The sequence below is a fragment of the Drosophila sechellia genome, chromosome 2L (genome assembly GCF_004382195.2).
Source record: "Drosophila sechellia strain sech25 chromosome 2L, ASM438219v1, whole genome shotgun sequence".
NCBI classification, from domain to species: Eukaryota; Metazoa; Arthropoda; class Insecta; order Diptera; family Drosophilidae; genus Drosophila; species Drosophila sechellia.
Window position 1 is genome coordinate 10166126 of NC_045949.1, and position 17867 is coordinate 10183992.

A 17867-nucleotide genomic window follows, 5' to 3' on the forward strand; every position below is an offset into this window, starting at 1 on the left:
TCACGCATTCGTACTTTTACCAGCCACTGAGTAGAATCATACGGGGTATTCCATAAATTATAAAATTTATATTCTTATAACAGAAGAAATATATAAAGAGCAGTAACCAAAATAATAGCACTTATAAATAAAGCTTATTTTTTCACAAATTTAAGCACAAAATATTTTATAATATATATAAAATATTTATATACCATTCTGCTAGCTTGTTTTATATTATACAGCAAACTTCATAAGTTTTAACGATTCTCAATAACAATGAGAATAATATTATATTATATTATCTTGCTAGCGAAGCACTTACCAATTACTGACCTAACCTAACTTTTGGCTGATAGCAGTCAGCTGACTGGGCGTCATTGCAATCGATTGGCAACAGAATAAAACTAATTTTGGAAAGCAACCCCCCTAAAGTTCGAAATCTATTACCCATAGAACAAGAATACACGCCGTTGTTACGCCACTTTTGTGCGACTCATGCGATTCGCCATGCCATTCATTATGCCGCCCAGCAGTAAATATGAATAATATTAAATAATTCCTGTCATCATCCCTTCGATTGGCGAGTCGAGTTGGCTTAAGCACGCATATGCAATGCAATCCGGAGAGAAGAGACCCCACATAATGCGATTGCGTGAGTTATACGGATGGGGCTTTTTGCCGACTTCAATTTAGTCGACGATTGGCACTTCGAAAACGAAGTTGTATTCGCCGGGGTGTGAACTGCGGACTCTTGGCTCCAACCAAGTAAATTCGAATCCAGAATTGTGCCATTTTCTCTAAACACACACGCACGCACATACACAAACCCGCACACACACACACACACACAGAGAGGCCGCGTGTGTGAAAATATAACGAAAATGCAGTGAGAAATCTGCACTTCTGACGGTCAATACATACAATTTATACATCTTTCACCTGTGTATCTGTATCTGTATTCTCGAAAATATGTAGCTATGAAATAGTCATACGAATGCTTTATGATTGCATAAACAATTAGAGGCGAAATGTGTATGTACGCGTAAGGATTTGCCGAGCAGTCAGTGCAAAAAGAGCAGGAAAACGCGAAAAAAGTGAGTTTTCCTCCATCAATTTCTGTGTATGCATTTCCTCCAAAATATATACATATTTGAATGCATATATGTATGTTTGAATCCGTGAAATGTGTTTTTTTGTGTGCATAGAATATTAGTGCATGTGTCTACATAAAGTGAAAATTGAATTCCCCCACTTAAGTCAAGATTATCCCCAAAAAAAAAAAACATGATTCAAGTTTCAAGTTGTTTGCGTGACCCATACATATAAATATCTTGTATCTGCGAGATACAAAACATACATACATACTCCACGGATATAGGTGCATCGTTATTGCCACAAATATTTTTAGAAATACACATTGGACATACATACATAAATACAAATGTACTCATCAACTGAAGTTCGTTGCAGGAGGAAAATGTTGCTGCGGGTATAAAGTAGAATTGGAAAAGTATACGATCCGCGGAGCCTCGAATTTGGAAATAATGGAACCGAAAAGATGGCACTTGCATTTATCATGTTTTTTGCTACTCCTTAGTTCAACTTTTTCTGGTAAGCAAAGGTCGCCAACTTTATGAATCGTTAAACGATTTTTATCACTTTTGCGCTACGTTGTATGCTATAAATTGGAAGCGAAAAACTTCGATTGCGTTTTTACTTTATTTTGATAGCTTTTGAAGGTAAATAAAAAAATATTAAATACCAAGAGAAATTACTGAACGAGTAATTTCATTTCTATGACAAAGTAATTAAAAATAAAACGAAAGCTATGAAAAATACTTATTGAAGGCAGAGTTTACATTTTTAAGTTTTTTTTTTACATTTCACCGCAAATTACTTTGGATTCATTCATTTCGTGTGGTTTTGACCCATTTATATTAAGAGATAACTTTATAACTTTGTTATATATTTATCCAAAAACCATTTCAGATGTCGGGAAGATCACGTCGTCTCAAAATCATTTTGGTAACACTTTACAAAGTCAATTTAATACGAAGAACAATACTCGAGTTATTGCACAAAAGGGAGGACTTGCCATTCTGCCCTGTGTGGTCAAAGTTAACTCCCCAGCCACGGTAAGATATAAAGTTTTCTAATAACTTATACATTGATTTCAATACTTAGACCTTTTGCAACATTTCAGGTTTCCTGGATACGTAGAAAGGACTTCCAGCTCCTGACAGTGGGCCTATCCACCCACAGTAGTGACAAGCGATTCTTGGTGGAGCACACGCGCCACATGGGCCACTGGTCCCTGAGAATTAAGGCAGTTCGGGAGGAAGATCGCGGTTTTTACGAGTGTCAATTGTCTATTTATCCAACTCAGTCAATAGTTATAGAATTAAAGATTGTCGGTAAGTGAACTGAACTTCTTTGCGAAGTTCAAAACTTAACGTGATTGAATCTTTTCGTTTTATAGAAGCGGTAGCTGAGATTTCTAGTGCACCGGAATTGCATATTGATGAGACTTCTACTCTGCGACTCGAATGCAAACTGAAGCGAGCTACCGAGAATCCTGCATTTGTTTTTTGGTATGAAAAATAATATAAGTTAGATTTGCTCAAATATATTATTATTCTACACATAAGACCCAACTAAATCGAATGCAATTTCTTCAATTCAGGTACCATGATAGTAAAATGATCAATTACGACTCACAAGGCGGCTTCGTTGTGACATCGATTGGGCAAAGCAATCCGCAGAGTGGACAGTTTTTCCGGAGTTCGCCGGCGAACAAATCGCGCGCCACCATGCCCATGGAGTCCAGCAATGGGGTGCTCAACAGCCTGCTGGGCAGCTCGGATGGCTTCAAGACACCGGCCGCCAATGTGCCCTCCTCCACGCCCTATATGATGCAACAGCATCAGTCCGCCTATCTCCTGAATCCCTCGGTCAGTGTGCTCACTGTGAAGCAAGTCAATTTCCGTCATGCCGGCAACTACACATGTGCTCCGTCAAATGCCCGTCCTGCCAGCATTACAGTGCATGTTCTAAGGGGTAAGACCGACGGTCGATACTTAAATATATGTCATACTCATTGTAATTATAATAGGTGAGAAAACGGCGGCCATGCAGCACGCCAATCGGAGCATTTTGGATACGGAGACCAACGGCAACGGCACCTTTGGATTGATCACATTGGGTGGACTGAATGGAACCAGCGGCGTAACTCTGGCCGGGGGAATCCTTTACTTCTCTGGGCTGTTCCTGCTGATGGGCGCGATGGTATTCGATCGATTCTCGTTGGCGGCAACTCACAAGGTATTCGTAGCATTTATAATTGTCACTATGCATAGCTGAAACTTATAACCGATGGTATTTGGAATGGAGCAACTTCAATCATTCGAGGATATTATATTTGAGGATATTTGTTTTAAAATAGAAGATTGTAAATAGATCATTGACATACCATATTGAGATGCCGGCGTGGGCATTGTAAGACATTTAAAGTAATCTAAGAATAAACTGTAAATAGACTTCCATTACATGCAATGTATTGAATTGAGAAATAAGATGAGAATTCACGAACTTGTTACCACAAAACTTATAAAATGCATACCTATGCCAATAAGTCATGGGGGATTGAAAACCGCATATTTTGATGGTTCATAGTGGTACGTAAGATAAAATGTATGCTTAGATGTTCATATTTATTGACTGGTACTGGTACTGACATTTTAATGTTACAAACAATGGAATTAGCGTAAAATGATAATGATAAAGCCATACAGATTTGTTACCTAATAACTCGGAAAATTTGATCGTCACCTTTAAACTGTTATTCTGCTCAGTGTTCGATATTTAGTATATAGATTGATTTATGTAAGCACCTTTAGAAGTATGCTAATTCATATACTGTATGTACAACTGTAAATAAATATTACTTCCGTGAGCGTTTTCAAAAGCGCTGTCTTCAATCCAAAATGGGCAGCTAGTTTCGTTTTGTTTACCCTCGAATACGGAGTGCAAAACGACTTTTAAATTTTGTTGCCGACATAAGAACGTTTTAAATAAACAGATCAATTTTAAGAAACCCGCTTCTGGTCAAGTTATTTGCTCTTCAGTTGGGTGGTACACATTTAAAAAATGAATACGAAAATGTGATGAATATTTTTGAACTCATTTTCAAATGTAAGACCCTCTTCCGATTTCTGTTCCACATACCGCAGTTCCTTGAGGTGCAATCTTAGCTTGTCGTTGTATTTGACACAAGTTATCGATAATTCTACACAGCTGGACTACCATCGCTGAAAAATGTTGGCAAAACAAAAAGATGAGATCCGAAATTTTGGCAAGCGCCTTTTTGGGCCTGGCGGTTAGGTCGATTATCTCGCTGTACTCCTACTCCGGCTTCGATTCCCCGCCGATGCATGGCGACTACGAGGCCCAGCGGCACTGGCAAGAGATTACGGTCAATCTGGCAGTGGGCGAATGGTACACAAACAGCTCCAACAACGATCTTCAGTACTGGGGCCTGGATTATCCGCCTCTGACGGCCTACCACAGCTATTTGGTGGGTCGCATAGGCGCATCCATTGACCCCCGCTTCGTCGAGCTGCACAAGAGCAGGGGATTCGAGTCGAAGGAGCACAAACGCTTCATGCGCGCAACAGTTGTGTCTGCTGACGTGCTCATCTATTTGCCGGCAATATTGTTGCTGGCCTATTCCCTAGATAAAACCTTTCGAAGCGATGATAAATTGTTTCTATTCACGCTGGTGGCCGCGTATCCCGGACAAACACTCATCGACAATGGACACTTTCAGTATAATAATATATCACTGGGCTTTGCCGCCGTGGCAATTGTCGCAATCTTGCGAAGAAGATTCTACGCGGCTGCATTTTTCTTCACTTTAGCGCTCAACTATAAGCAAATGGAGCTGTATCACAGCCTGCCGTTCTTTGCGTTCCTTCTGGGTGAATGTGTAAGCCAAAAAAGGTGGGTACTTGCGAATCAAAACACCTTAAAATAGCAAGTCAGCTAAAGAACCCTCCATACTAAATCTAAACTCATCTTTTTCTCTTCAACCACAGCTTTGGTTCTTTTGTCGCTCAACTCTCGCGGATAGCAGCTGTTGTCCTAACAACATTTGCTATTTTATGGCTCCCCTGGTTAGGATCTCTGCAGGCCGCACTTCAAGTACTCCATCGCCTGTTTCCTGTCGCCCGAGGAGTTTTTGAGGACAAGGTGGCCAATGTCTGGTGTGCCGTCAACGTGGTTTGGAAACTAAAGTAAGCCAGTTAAATCGAATTGGATACAATTGTTAATGTAACAAATTGTAGGAAGCATATCAGCAATGATCAAATGGCGCTTGTGTGCATTGCATGCACGTTAATTGCATCTTTGCCAACAAATGTACTACTCTTTCGAAGGCGAACTAATGTCGGATTTCTACTAGCGCTCTTCAACACGAGCCTGGCATTCTTCTTGTTTTCATTTCAAGTAAAAACATTGAACTTTAAAGCGAGTTCTGTATTAAAACTTATATATTTATAGGTGCACGAGAAGACCATTTTGCTGGCTGCTTTACCAGCGCTTTTCCTACTTAAGTGCTGGACCAACGAAATGATTTTATTTCTGGAAGTTACCGTGTTCAGCATGTTGCCTCTTCTAGCAAGAGATGAATTGCTGGCGCCCGCCGTAGTGGCCACTGTGGCTTTTCATTTGATATTCAAATGTTTTGATTCAAAGTCGAAGCTCAGCAACGAATATCCACTGAAGTATATTGCAAATATATCGCACATTCTGATGATCAGTATTGTGGTTGCTTCTCTGACCGTTCCGGCACCTACAAAGTATCCTGATCTTTGGCCCCTTATTATTTCGGTTACCAGCTGTGGACACTTCTTGTTGTTCTTCCTGTGGGGAAATGTTCAACAATTTAGCAGCAAGTTAAGTTAGTTTCTAAGATAAGCATTCCATTACAATATCTACAACATAAGCCAAAGAAATGTTTATAAGCCCTTTATCGAGTTTTGTTTTATTTTGTGCCAATTATGTATTATGTTTTAAGCAGTTAATTCAAGGTGAAATAATGAGGTATTTGGGTATGAATGGACTTAGTCACTTCCAATACTCGTATAGCGCTTCTCTCGTAGTATCTTATCATGGATTTAATCAGCCTACAGTGCCTACACTATGCACAAAAGAAGCTAGTGTCGATATAAATTAAAATAATTCAGAATTAATATTGTAAAAAGATTCACTAGCTTAAAATATGTGAATTTTGGTTTTAATGTTATTGAATTTAATTTTTAACGCATTGCCAAAGTCGAATGACCCACAAAAGCGACTCTTTTGTTGGATAGTGTTATCAATGCTTTAGAAGAGATAAGATAAAAACTCGTGAAATATTAGGTGAATAATATGTGGGGTTTTGTTCTCTTGTTAGTCATGTACGTTTAATCGATCGGTGAACACGCCTAAAGTTCAATTTTAGTTTGCAAAAGAAGTTTTAGAACAATGAATTTAATAAAATCAGCTACATTAGCTGCAGCGATTTTTTGTATCGTTTTGAGCCAAGTTTCTGGCCAAACGAAAGATGTAACCACAACCATCAAGCCAGAAACGCCAAAGGTAGCACATAAAATGTAGTCCCCACAAAATTCTGTTGAATAATTAATAACTAAGCTAAATGGTGCTAAAATCAATTCAATTCCAAGGAAATGCTGGAAACGTTTAATTTTCTGAAATTAGTCTGCGTATCATGAATGCAATTGTAAAGTTGGCTAATAATAAGTCTATAACAGAGCGGATAAGATTACCCATGGAAGTGATATATATAGTTAGATTTCAGAGAATTTGTGCAAAGTAATATTTGTGCAAGTAATACAACAGACGAAAAATGGATGACTAAATTAACTGTCTTATCCTAGAGTATAAAATATCACTATCAATTCGTGATAAGAAAAAGTATTGCAAAGCTGAATCGATAAAGATGACTAAAAGGAAGACCAAAGAATTCACCATAATCTACACAACAAATTTAAACAAAAATAACGTGTGCAAAGCGCAAAAAATATTTAATTTCTATGTTTGACGAAGTTGAAATTAACCATCTAAATATTAACGTTTGATAAAACAGACATATTAAGACACTAGTTAACATGGCAAAGCTATTTCCAAGAAACATTTAACTATATGGTAGTCATTAGTCATTAATACACCCTACTTGCAGGAAAAAATCAAAGTAATTGATAGCAAATTGTGTAAAAAGTGCGATTGCTATATCGACACCAACTTGCTGGAGTGCTCCGGAAAACTACAGGATTGGTTGTCCGCCGAGGACTGGGAGATTCTGATCAACGGCGATGTTGTGTTCAAAACAATCAGTCTGGAGCACAACAACCTGACCAGCGTGCCAATTCTGCCGAAATACGATGTGGAGAACTTGTACTTGGCTAATAACCAAATCGATTCCATTACCATGGCAGCTTTTCAGAATTTAACCGAACTAGTCACACTCGATTTGTCGCATAACCGATTGACTTCGAAAGTTCTAGTGCCGGATGTTTTTAAAGGTCCCTTCACTATCCACGATTTTGCGTCGTTGGAAAATCTAAAGATTCTCAACTTGGGATACAACGATATTCATAGCTTGGATGCGGATCTGTTTGAACACATTCCCCACATTGAGGAACTCGTTCTCTGCTCAAATAGGTTTCATGTCATCGATCAACTATCAGAAACAGCCATTTCCGGCTTACAATCGTTGAAGGTACGCGAAATTCATATATTTTTTTATAGTTCTACAAACTCCAAAGATCTTTTTAGATCTTGGATGTCTCTTATATGGAAATCGATGACTTGCCGGATACAATTCTACATGGTCCCCGAGATCTTGAGATCCTTATAGCAGCGGGCAATCTGTTTAATCAATTGCCAAAGGCCCTGAAATATGCGACGAACTTGACCAGCCTGGTTTTAAACGAAAATCCCATCGAAAATTTGATTGGCGACAAGTAAGAGTTATTCTAGGATTCGTTTAAGTGTATGCACAATCCAATATATTTATTAATTTTTCAGTGTATTTCCACCTTTGACCAAATTGACCCACCTCAGCATGACTTTTATGTCCAAGTTGTACAAAATTGGACCAGGAGCATTTAGTGAACTGCAAAGTAAGTTGTGAACCTGCGAACTAATGTCTTTAATCGAACAACCACTTTTCTTTAGGTTTAACCGAACTGATATTGTCCGACAACAAACTGCTAAATGAAATTGATGAGGAGGCTCTATCCAAGAACGTAACTGGTGGCCAGTTCTTGGACTACCCGCCATTGGAAAAGGTAATTCAAGTACAAAAGCATGTAGAGCTTCAATCAACTAAATAACATAAACTTATAGGTATACTTGAATAATTGCAACGTGTCGACTTTGCCGAAACAACTACTAGTGCGCTGGGATAAACTTAAGGCTCTGGATCTTAGATTCAACCCGTGGAATTGCGACAACTCCAATGACTACTTGATCAACGTCTTGATAGATCGAATCAACAAGACCACGCCCGTTCTGGCCAAAGATGTCAAGTGTGGCGGTCCGAACAAGTTAAACGATGTTACGCTGCTCAGAGTGGCGAATGAACATATGATAGAAAGTTCGACGGGCAGTCTCATATGGGTTGGACTCCTGGTTGTCCTGCTTATCGCGGTGCCGACCATCATTGGTGCCTACGTAATGAAGAGGCGCGGCTGCTTTGGCGTCTTTAGGCGTCATGACAGCGGTGCTAGCAGTGCTCTCTATAATAGGACTAGTTTCAACGAGGATTTCCATATTTAACTTTCTTTTTGTATAATAAAAGCCTTGAAGCCTTAATATTCTATTAAACGGTTGGTAATTTGGCGTAAATCTGTAAATACACTTACATAAATTAAGTAAAGGTTTATTGTTTTACACCCTTAGTTTTATTTACGGCTATTTTGCTTTAGATTAGATACCAAGTTCTCTTGTTTTATAATTCTTAGTTAAAGTCAAACGAGAATACCGAACGTTAATTTCGAACTAAGCCCGATTGAAAACCATTGAAATAGGGATGCTCCAAAATGTCCTTGGCGGAAATGCGATGAACCGGATCGTAGATTAACATCTTTTGAATGAGATCAATACCATTCGCATCGAGATTCTTCAACTGGTTGGTCAATTGGTTCGTGGACCAGCAGGGGAACGTATTCTTATAGTCGGGTAGCGAAGTAACGCCCGGCCAAATGTCTTCGGTAGGTGTTTTCAGAATTCTGCAAACAAAGAGTGTGAGTATCACATGGAATAGAAAGTAAATCACCAGTGTTTACCTAAACATTCTAAATAACTGGTCAATTTCCGAGTCACCCTGGAACAGCGGCTTTCTCGTTGCCATCTCCGCGAATATGCATCCAATGGACCAGATATCGACGGGACAGGAATACCGGGGTGATCCCAGTAGCACCTCCGGCGCTCTGTACCACAAGGTCACAATCTCGTGCGTATAAATGCGCACCGGAATGCCAAAGGATCGGCCAAGTCCAAAGTCGGCTACTTTTATGAGGCCACTCTTGTCGATTAGTAAGTTCTGCGGCTTAAGATCACGGTGAAGTACTCGCCGACGATGGCAGAACAGAATAGCGCTAGTTATTTGGTACAAATAGCTACGGACCAATTCACTCTCCATGTGCTTATCAACTGGCAGCGAATCCATGTATTTCTTGAGGTCCATAGATAGGAATTCAAAGATCAAGTATATGCGATTTTCCTCCATCAAAACATCCTCCAAACAGACAATGTTTTCATGTTTCAACTCCTTAAGCAACGAAATTTCTCTGTAATGGATATTAAATATTACTACAATAAAGAAAAAACATGTGATTAAAGCTTTTTAAGGCCTAATTATGGAGATATTGGAGTATAAGTTGAACCAGAAAGTATTCGCAGGATTCCAATTAACAAACATTAATAGAAAGTATGATGATGTACACATGAGCATAAGTATGCATGTAAGATCGTACATACACACATATGTATGTATGATGAAGCCGCAACATAATTATGCTATACTTCCACAGTATAAATTAAAAACAATATTGCAAAATCTTTAAACCAACCCATAAGATGTCAAGGAACATACTTTTATTTAGGCATATAAACCATTTGAATGGAAAAATCGCGAAAGAATGTGAAACATTTTGAGGCTTGGGCGTCCAAGCCGCGGCATTTTACCTGATCGCGGTTGATGGAACGCCTTCGTCGTCGGACTCCAAGCGGATTTTCTTCATTGCCACAATTTGGCCGGTCAGGCGGTTGCGACCTTTATACACGACGCCATATGTGCCCTCGCCAATCTTCTCAATTTTCTCGAAATCCTCCATAATTTATTAAGCTATTTATTTGCAAGCCACGGACTTTTAAATTAGCGCGTTTTTGACGTATATGCTGTAGTATTACCAGACAGTTTAAACGATGCTAAGCTAGCTACATTTATTCATTTGGAATGTGGGAAAGAAACTCAATACAATACGGGCAACTTATTGAATTGCTGTTCCTAAAAAATGAACTTAATGTTATTTTAAAGTTAATTTTAATGTACTGTAAAATTCACGATTTTTTTTACTCCAATTCATTAGGACATGAATTTGTTTGTGTTCGAAGACATAGGTTTCCTTAGGTTTCTGCTAATATACTATTATTAACTCTGAGTTTTTGGTGAAATTAATTTTCGTTTTATTTCTTTTGAAGGTAAGTACCGGTAGAACGGTATTTAAGCATTTAATTTAAAATATATATTTTTAATAGGAATACCGCAACTGATTTAGTTCAATTTTGTTGCTTCAAAATTACTAAGCCCCATGTCGATATCTTGACACACCTACATGCATGCCGCAAATGTGCATAACATATAAAACATAGTTATTTATTTTTACCGACACAGGCAATGTAAACATGTCGTTTTTAAGTAGGATTGCAGAGAAAACTTCAAGGCTCAGGTAAGTCCAACCGCTCTTAAGTGTTAGATATCTCTCTGCAATCAGAAATTACTAATGATCCGTTTGTTTATTGTAGTTGCCTTCGATTGATGTCGGTGTATCCCACACACTACGTCGAACCAATTGTACAAAAAGATAAACAACAAGACCAAAAGAATGATCTGTCCAAGCTTTACCATGTGCCCATCAAGGCGGCGGTCAACAAATCGTCTGATACCATCTTCCACGACGATACAAAGCATAAAATGATCAATTATATAACGAAAAAGGGGAACAGTGCCTTGGCCAGAACGCTTTTGTCTAAGACGCTGGAGCTAATAAAACGCAGCCAGACGGAGCACATGAATCTGGCCAAAGGGGAGAAGACAACCATAAACACCAATCCCGAAACGCTTCTACAACAAGCTGTTGAAAACTGCCGACCGCTCCTTCAAGTCACCGCCATAAAACGTGGTGGTGTCACCTACCAAGTCCCTGTTCCCATCACCACGAAGCGGTCATACTTTCTGGCCATGAAGTGGCTCTTGGAAGCTGCCCGCGAGAAGGAGCGTAAGGTGTCCCTGCCGGAAAAGCTGGCCTGGGAAATTCTCGACGCAGCCCATGGCCAGGGAAGAGTCATCAAGCGAAAGGACGATCTGCACAGGCAGTGCGAAAGCAACCGCGCCTACGCACATTACCGATGGAGCTAAATGCCCTACGAACTGTTTTTCCAATGAAATAAACTTTTAATATTTCTGTTTAATATCTATGATTAGGTTTTGTGTCAGGGGAATGTCTGAAGGGAACGGAATATAGAAATAATACCTGGATTCATGGGGATTAAAAAGGACTTTACGTTTATACAATTTTCTTATGAAGCTATGGTGCCATTATAAAAACACATTCTTAATATTTTTCTTATTCGTTGTTTATATTCAATTTGGAAATTTTTGGATAAGCCAAATAGCTTAAAATTATTATTGTAGATGTGTATAAATATCATTCAACCATTGATTATTGTTTTCTTGAGAAATAGTTTTTTGAAACCCAAAGTCTTTTTTATCACACTTATACAATGTTTATATATAAATTTACTTAACCCGTTTCCTTGCTTCTGAATTTAATTTAAGATTATACCAGATTAAATACAAAGTCTCCACTTTTTAAAATTCCTATCTATTTAATTTCAGTATAAAATTCAATTTCATACAAATTAATAATCCTGCATGTGTCAAAAATATATTTTTTCAAGTGCAACAGTTAAAAAATGTAACCTGTTCATCTCGCAACCACAACGGTGTAAACGGTGCGTTAAGGCTGTCGAGATGTACGTGTATCGAAAGGCCTATCGATTCTTATCGAATCGCAACGCTACAGATGACGCACGAAGAGAACAAAGATGGCGATCCCGAGCACACGAAAATTAAAACGAGCTGAATGATAAATAAAGAATTTTTTACCTATAGTTGAAATTCGCATAAGCGCAGTGAACTAAATTAGTTAAAAGAAGTGTCATGCATATTTGCAATGTGTAAACGAAGAGTTTATCGCAAAACGGTTTACTTTAGCTGTGCATTTTGATATAATCCCAAAACACATAATCTTACTACTAGTTGAAGTCGACTGGACGACATTACAAAAAAAAAAGTTGGGTAAACTTATCAAACTGTTGTTGGAATCACAAGGATTCTCGGTATTAATACGAAAGAGATATGTATATGTAATACATACGCTGCTGGTGGCTCAACGTCAACACTCGCTGCAACAAAAGGAATTGCATACATAGAATTAACAGTGGATATTAGGGTGAGTACTTTTCACGAAATGTATTTTAATTCGGTGCAGGGTATGTTTTCTAGCCGTTCGATTGCACTTTTTATGCTGCCCATGGATCTGCATACGTTTATTTGTTGAATGTGTGTATATACCCGTGGGTACAACAGCCTTATGTACGAATTAATTCCTCTTAAATGTATGTGGATACCATTTTCATGATTCTGCATACATACACATGTATGTATGTATATGCATGTACGAATGCTCGTAAACAATGTAACTACTTATGTACAAGCGAGTAAATGGGTGTAATAGCGTATGAATTAACTTTATTCCCAAAATGCGTGTGCTTGTGTGTGTGTGCGTGTGCATTTGTTCGCTTGGGAAGTTATTTTAAGTTTTATTTTCGTGCAACAAACTCACGGTTTTCATATACCATGTACGTGTATATTTCATGTAAGTATCATGTACATGTGTTCATGGAAAATGTTGTGAATCAGGTGTAGAAACATTTCAAGAATCGGTATTGTGTTAGTTTGTTAAATAGATTAATATCGTTAATAATTTAATAGTCTATTTATTATGCTCCGTGAGTTTTGAATAATTTGTTTATTTTTAATGTTGAACCTTTGCAAAACATTTAGCATTCAATGCGTTTAAACAAATACATAGAACAAATTACTATTGTTATCTGTAAGGTTTGCCTAAGAAGTTAAGTTTGTTTAACTATTAATTCTGATATAAAACAAGTAAGGTCAGGAACATGGGCATCCAAAACAAAATATGTAAATACAAATATTTTTATAAAGCATATTTTTTATTAAACCAACCAAATATAATAGTTTTAGTTGTAGCAGCACACATTTTTAAACTATTTACAGCTAGGGCAGGTTGCAACACCTGCCACGCCCACTTTTAGATCTAGTTAAATTTTTCTACTGCGCTTTTTGATAGGAATATAATCATTTGTAGTTGTATACTTTATACCAGTTAAGTATTTCTTTCCTTTTTTAATAAAATTAAACTTAATTTGATAATTTGGTCAACAAATTAAAACAGACTTCTTTAAAGTTTGGATCATTGTAAATTGCCTATTCATTTTCGCTGGCGCTAAAAGTAGTCAAGCAACTTTTTCCGCATTACTTGTGCAGGACTTGTACTTCGCCTGGTGGATTGGTCATAAAGCCAAGTCCCTGATTAGGTGGTTTTAGGATCTATTTAAGCAGAATCATTGGCTTAAAACATTTATCATCTTAATCATAGTCTCACAATGCTAAGGGAAAGGATTTAAGTTAACATTCTATGCTGCTCACTATTCATTAAAAAAAATCGTGTAAACTATAAAAACACTTTGCGTACAGGTTGCAGGTGATAACCTGTTGCATTAAATAGTTCGCGGAATTATTATTATTTTTGTTAATATATGTTCAACTTTATGATTTAGTCTTTAGTTTTCCTTTTTCATGGAACCATTTCAGTATGCGAATTATACGTGTAGACAGCATTAACTTATGTCCCCCCCGTTGTTTTTCAGATCTATTGCTGAAATGGCGACCAGTGACGATGAGCCGATGCACTTGTATGAGGTGTTCCAGAACTGCTTCAACAAGATAGCCAACAAGCAACCGACGGGGACGGTTGGAGCGGATCGCGGCGGTGGCGGTGGCTACCACTCGCCGTACGGCAGCCTGGGCGTTGAAAATGGCATGTACCCCAGTGACTTCAACTCGATGCACGATGCCGTCAATGGCGGCAATAACCGATATGCCAACGCCTCGACCGTCGATCAGTATTTCGATTCAACTGCCGCCGGCAGCGGAGGTGCATGGTGTCAGCCGCAGATGAGCAGCGCCAATAGCTACATGGGCCAGTCGGCGTATCAGAATAGCGGCCCGCTCTCTGGCCACTCGATAGACCAGCAACAGCAGCAGCAGCAGGTGCACCAGGCGGACGGACTCGGAATGGGCGGAGGTGGCGGTGGCGGCGTCGGTCCCGATGGTATGCACTGTCCGGTGACCACGGGTCTGCCGCCGATTAGTTCTTTTCGTGCCACCTCCGGTGGAATTGGAGGACCTGGTGCCGGGCAGCAGGCGCCAGTTAACGTTAATGTGAATCCCCCAGCCGTGTTCAATTCGCCGCAGGCCCACAACCATAACCACACAGTACAAGCACAGCACAGTGCACTGTCCACGGCTGGACCGCTTGGCCATCACTCGCTCAACCACACGCCGCACGCACATTCCCACACACTCCCGCTCCCGCACGCCCTGCCCCATGGCCATACCCTTCCACACCCCCACCACAGTCAGCAGAACAGTCCTGCCGTGCAGAGTTCGGATGCGTTCAGTGGTGCCGGGGCCAGTGTGAAGGTGGCCGGAGCTGGTAATTCCTCGGCAGCGGCACTGCGGCAACAGATGTACATGCCGGCGGATCAAAGTATTAGTAGTTTCGGCTCGAACCCCTCCACGCCCGTCAACTCGCCTCCGCCGCTGACCCAGTCGGTGGTTGGTGGCGGCGGAGAGCCGTCCGTGTCCGGCGGCTCTGGATGGGGTCACTCGGTGCTAAATGGCGGACCCAGCTCGAGCTACGCCAGCGAAATGGTTCCTGTGTCCAGCTTGCACACCATGGCCTCGGTGTTCCAGGGCGTTCGCATGGAGGAGCGACTGGACGACGCTCTGAATGTGCTGCGGAATCACTGCGAGCCCGAGATGCTGGCCGGTGTCAATCAGTCGCTGGCCTCGATCGACAACATTGATGCGCTGACCTCGTTTGTGCCCAACTCACCGTCGCATCTGGGTAGCGGTGGGAACTCGGGCTCGGTCAGCAACACGTCCAATGCAGCACTGGTGCACGAGGTTCTGGCCTTGGGCGCCGCTGCTGCCGCCGGCACATCCGGCCAATCGGTGGGCGGGGCAGGAAGCCTGGCCAGTTTGAAACTCGATCGCAGTGCGTCCACGTCCTTGCCTAAGCAAACGAAAAAGCGGAAAGAGCACACAGCCATTAGCAATTCGGTTCCGGCGGGCGTGTCCACCACCTCGAGTCTGACCAGCCTTGACATTTCGGACACGAAGCCGACCAGCTCCATTGAATCTTCGAATTCGGGACTGCAGCAGCATTCGCAGGGGAAGGGAACGAAAAGACCGAGACGCTACTGCTCCTCGGCGGACGAGGATGATGACGCCGAGCCGGCGGTGAAGGCCATTCGCGAAAAGGAGCGGCGGCAGGCAAATAATGCGCGCGAACGTATCCGCATTCGGGATATTAACGAGGCGCTAAAGGAGCTGGGCCGCATGTGCATGACGCACCTGAAGTCCGACAAGCCGCAGACGAAACTGGGCATCCTGAACATGGCCGTCGAGGTGATCATGACGCTGGAGCAGCAGGTGCGCGAGCGCAACCTGAATCCGAAGGCGGCGTGCCTGAAGCGGCGCGAGGAGGAGAAGGCCGAGGATGGTCCCAAGCTAAGTGCCCAGCATCACATGATACCGCAGCCGCAGCAGGTGGGCGGCACGCCCGGCAGCAGCTATCACAGCCAGCCAGCGCAACTGGTGCCGCCATCGTCGCAGACCATCAGCACCATGACCATATCCCTACCCGTCAACCAGGCCAACAACGGCCTGCCACCCCACTTGCAGCAGCAGCAGCAGCAGCAACAATCACAGCTCGGACACGCCCAGCTTCCGCAATAGCATGCACCGCCCAGGAACCCCTTCTGGAAATCGTCGTCGTCCCTCTCTTCCATAAAAACCGAATGTATTGAAGGCTCCGCGGCCAAGTACTCAGATAACTTGGAACTGGAGAATCAGGTTTTAAGCAATATGTTCTGGCGTTGTCGTCCTCCCAAATTGCAACCACAACCCCTACAAAATGTACAACACTTTTAACACACAACAAAACTAAATGAGAAGAAAACACAAACACACACACAACAAACAAAAACAAAAAAGATGAAAAAACGAAAACAAACGCCCAAATGATTGCCAATCCACACACAGAATTACTCTTTTTAAAACGATTGTATATAGCTGTTCCATTACGTTTAACCTGGGAAGATCTTTTTCGTTTTTTAGAATGTTTTGATTTTAATAATTATTTGTTTTATTTTGTGCGATATCACCGTAGCCATATTTTTTATATACAATTACATGCATACATAACGACATAATTAAGTGAAAATAGTTTTATAATAAAAAAAAACACAACACATAGACTTACTTCTATATATTCCCGAGAGCTAAGGAATAAATATGTCCATATTAATATTTTATATTGCGTTACAATGTTCTTCTTATGTGATTACAGAGAATATTTGCACTTTTCGGTAACCACGGAATTAATCGTTATCTAAGATTAGCTGGTAATTGTTGTAGTATCTTAAGGCTTCAAAGAGACACGTTCACGTGTTGTATCATTTAATTAATTATATGCATAATTTCGCGCTAGGGTAGGGCAATCGGAATTAAGCGAGTGATGCCATTATAATCTTAACTGAAATTGCAGAGTGAAGCCAATTTGAATTCCCCGAATGTGTGTTTAATTTTACAGTGACAACAGCAAACTCTTTAAGCCACTGAATTCTTATGTAATACATAAAAGTGATTCGAAAACTCTCGATGGTTTTCGGTCGAACTTTGCCCGATCATTTTTTAGCTTTCGTATGTGTTTTACACCGCTTACGTACTTCATTGAAACAATTTACCTGTACAATCTTTAGACTTCTTGACTTCATTGATTTCGTTATGAATAAATGGTATAATATAATGTTTATACCTAATAATACATGGTTGAGCGTCGATTTATTGGTTTTTGCTGCCAGCGGTTTCCATCTGAACTTAAAGATCTTTAGCTCGGGGATCCACTCGGTTCAAAAACCTTAAGTAATTTGTAAAAGTTCAGTTCCGGAGGGAACATGTGTTATAAACATTAAATGCTCGTCTGTCTTTCGTAGATCTATAAACATTTGAGATTATAACTGAAAAACGGTCAAACAATTGTGTCTTGCACAAATTTTACGTTACCCGAATAATTATCAATGATAATGTATCAGGCTGTCGCAATTGCTTACCTCATTAAGATTTGATTAGAACTCTAATCTTATAAATATTAGAAATTTGTTTC

At 40.4% G+C, this 17867-nt stretch overlaps 6 protein-coding genes across 7 annotated transcripts; 5 read left to right on the forward strand and 1 right to left on the reverse strand.

The window, feature by feature from the left end:
• The first annotated feature begins 675 nt into the window (after positions 1 to 675).
• LOC6611981 lies at positions 676 to 3966 on the forward strand. Of its 2 annotated transcripts, XM_032727221.1 has the most exons (8): positions 685 to 747; positions 958 to 1076; positions 1453 to 1593; positions 1972 to 2117; positions 2186 to 2396; positions 2462 to 2573; positions 2666 to 3039; positions 3095 to 3966. In XM_032727221.1, the coding sequence occupies exons 3-8, from the start codon at positions 1527 to 1529 to the stop codon at positions 3340 to 3342; spliced, it is 1158 nt and encodes a 385-aa protein (XP_032583112.1). In that variant the 5' UTR covers positions 685 to 747; positions 958 to 1076; positions 1453 to 1526; the 3' UTR covers positions 3343 to 3966. The 2 variants fall into 2 exon arrangements, with proteins under 2 accessions (XP_002036498.1, XP_032583112.1); XM_002036462.2 differs by lacking the exon at positions 958 to 1076 and having other exon boundaries at positions 676 to 747.
• A 311-nt stretch (positions 3967 to 4277) lies between these two features.
• LOC6611982 (probable dolichyl pyrophosphate Man9GlcNAc2 alpha-1,3-glucosyltransferase) lies at positions 4278 to 6010 on the forward strand. Its single transcript, XM_002036463.2, has 4 exons — positions 4278 to 4980; positions 5076 to 5273; positions 5325 to 5484; positions 5539 to 6010. Exons 1-4 carry the CDS (start codon positions 4316 to 4318, stop codon positions 5941 to 5943), a joined length of 1428 nt encoding a protein of 475 aa, XP_002036499.1. The 5' UTR covers positions 4278 to 4315; the 3' UTR covers positions 5944 to 6010.
• A 421-nt stretch (positions 6011 to 6431) lies between these two features.
• LOC6611983 (leucine-rich repeat-containing protein 15) lies at positions 6432 to 8889 on the forward strand. Its single transcript, XM_002036464.2, has 6 exons — positions 6432 to 6618; positions 7220 to 7759; positions 7816 to 8003; positions 8068 to 8162; positions 8218 to 8330; positions 8389 to 8889. The coding sequence occupies exons 1-6, from the start codon at positions 6505 to 6507 to the stop codon at positions 8818 to 8820; spliced, it is 1482 nt and encodes a 493-aa protein (XP_002036500.1). The 5' UTR covers positions 6432 to 6504; the 3' UTR covers positions 8821 to 8889.
• An 18-nt stretch (positions 8890 to 8907) lies between these two features.
• Positions 8908 to 10464, reverse strand: LOC6611984 (cyclin-dependent kinase 1). Its single transcript, XM_002036465.2, has 3 exons — positions 10231 to 10464; positions 9330 to 9833; positions 8908 to 9272 (listed from the first exon to the last, which is right to left on the reverse strand). Exons 1-3 carry the CDS (start codon positions 10377 to 10379, stop codon positions 9032 to 9034), a joined length of 894 nt encoding a protein of 297 aa, XP_002036501.1. The 5' UTR covers positions 10380 to 10464; the 3' UTR covers positions 8908 to 9031.
• A 401-nt stretch (positions 10465 to 10865) lies between these two features.
• Positions 10866 to 11738, forward strand: LOC6611985 (28S ribosomal protein S7, mitochondrial). Its single transcript, XM_002036466.2, has 2 exons — positions 10866 to 10994; positions 11071 to 11738. Exons 1-2 carry the CDS (start codon positions 10951 to 10953, stop codon positions 11681 to 11683), a joined length of 657 nt encoding a protein of 218 aa, XP_002036502.1. The 5' UTR covers positions 10866 to 10950; the 3' UTR covers positions 11684 to 11738.
• Positions 11739 to 12357: 619 nt separating this feature from the next.
• Positions 12358 to 17528, forward strand: LOC6611986 (protein daughterless). Its single transcript, XM_002036467.2, has 2 exons — positions 12358 to 12779; positions 14284 to 17528. The coding sequence occupies exon 2, from the start codon at positions 14297 to 14299 to the stop codon at positions 16436 to 16438; it is 2142 nt and encodes a 713-aa protein (XP_002036503.1). The 5' UTR covers positions 12358 to 12779; positions 14284 to 14296; the 3' UTR covers positions 16439 to 17528.
• The last annotated feature ends 339 nt before the right edge of the window (positions 17529 to 17867 follow it).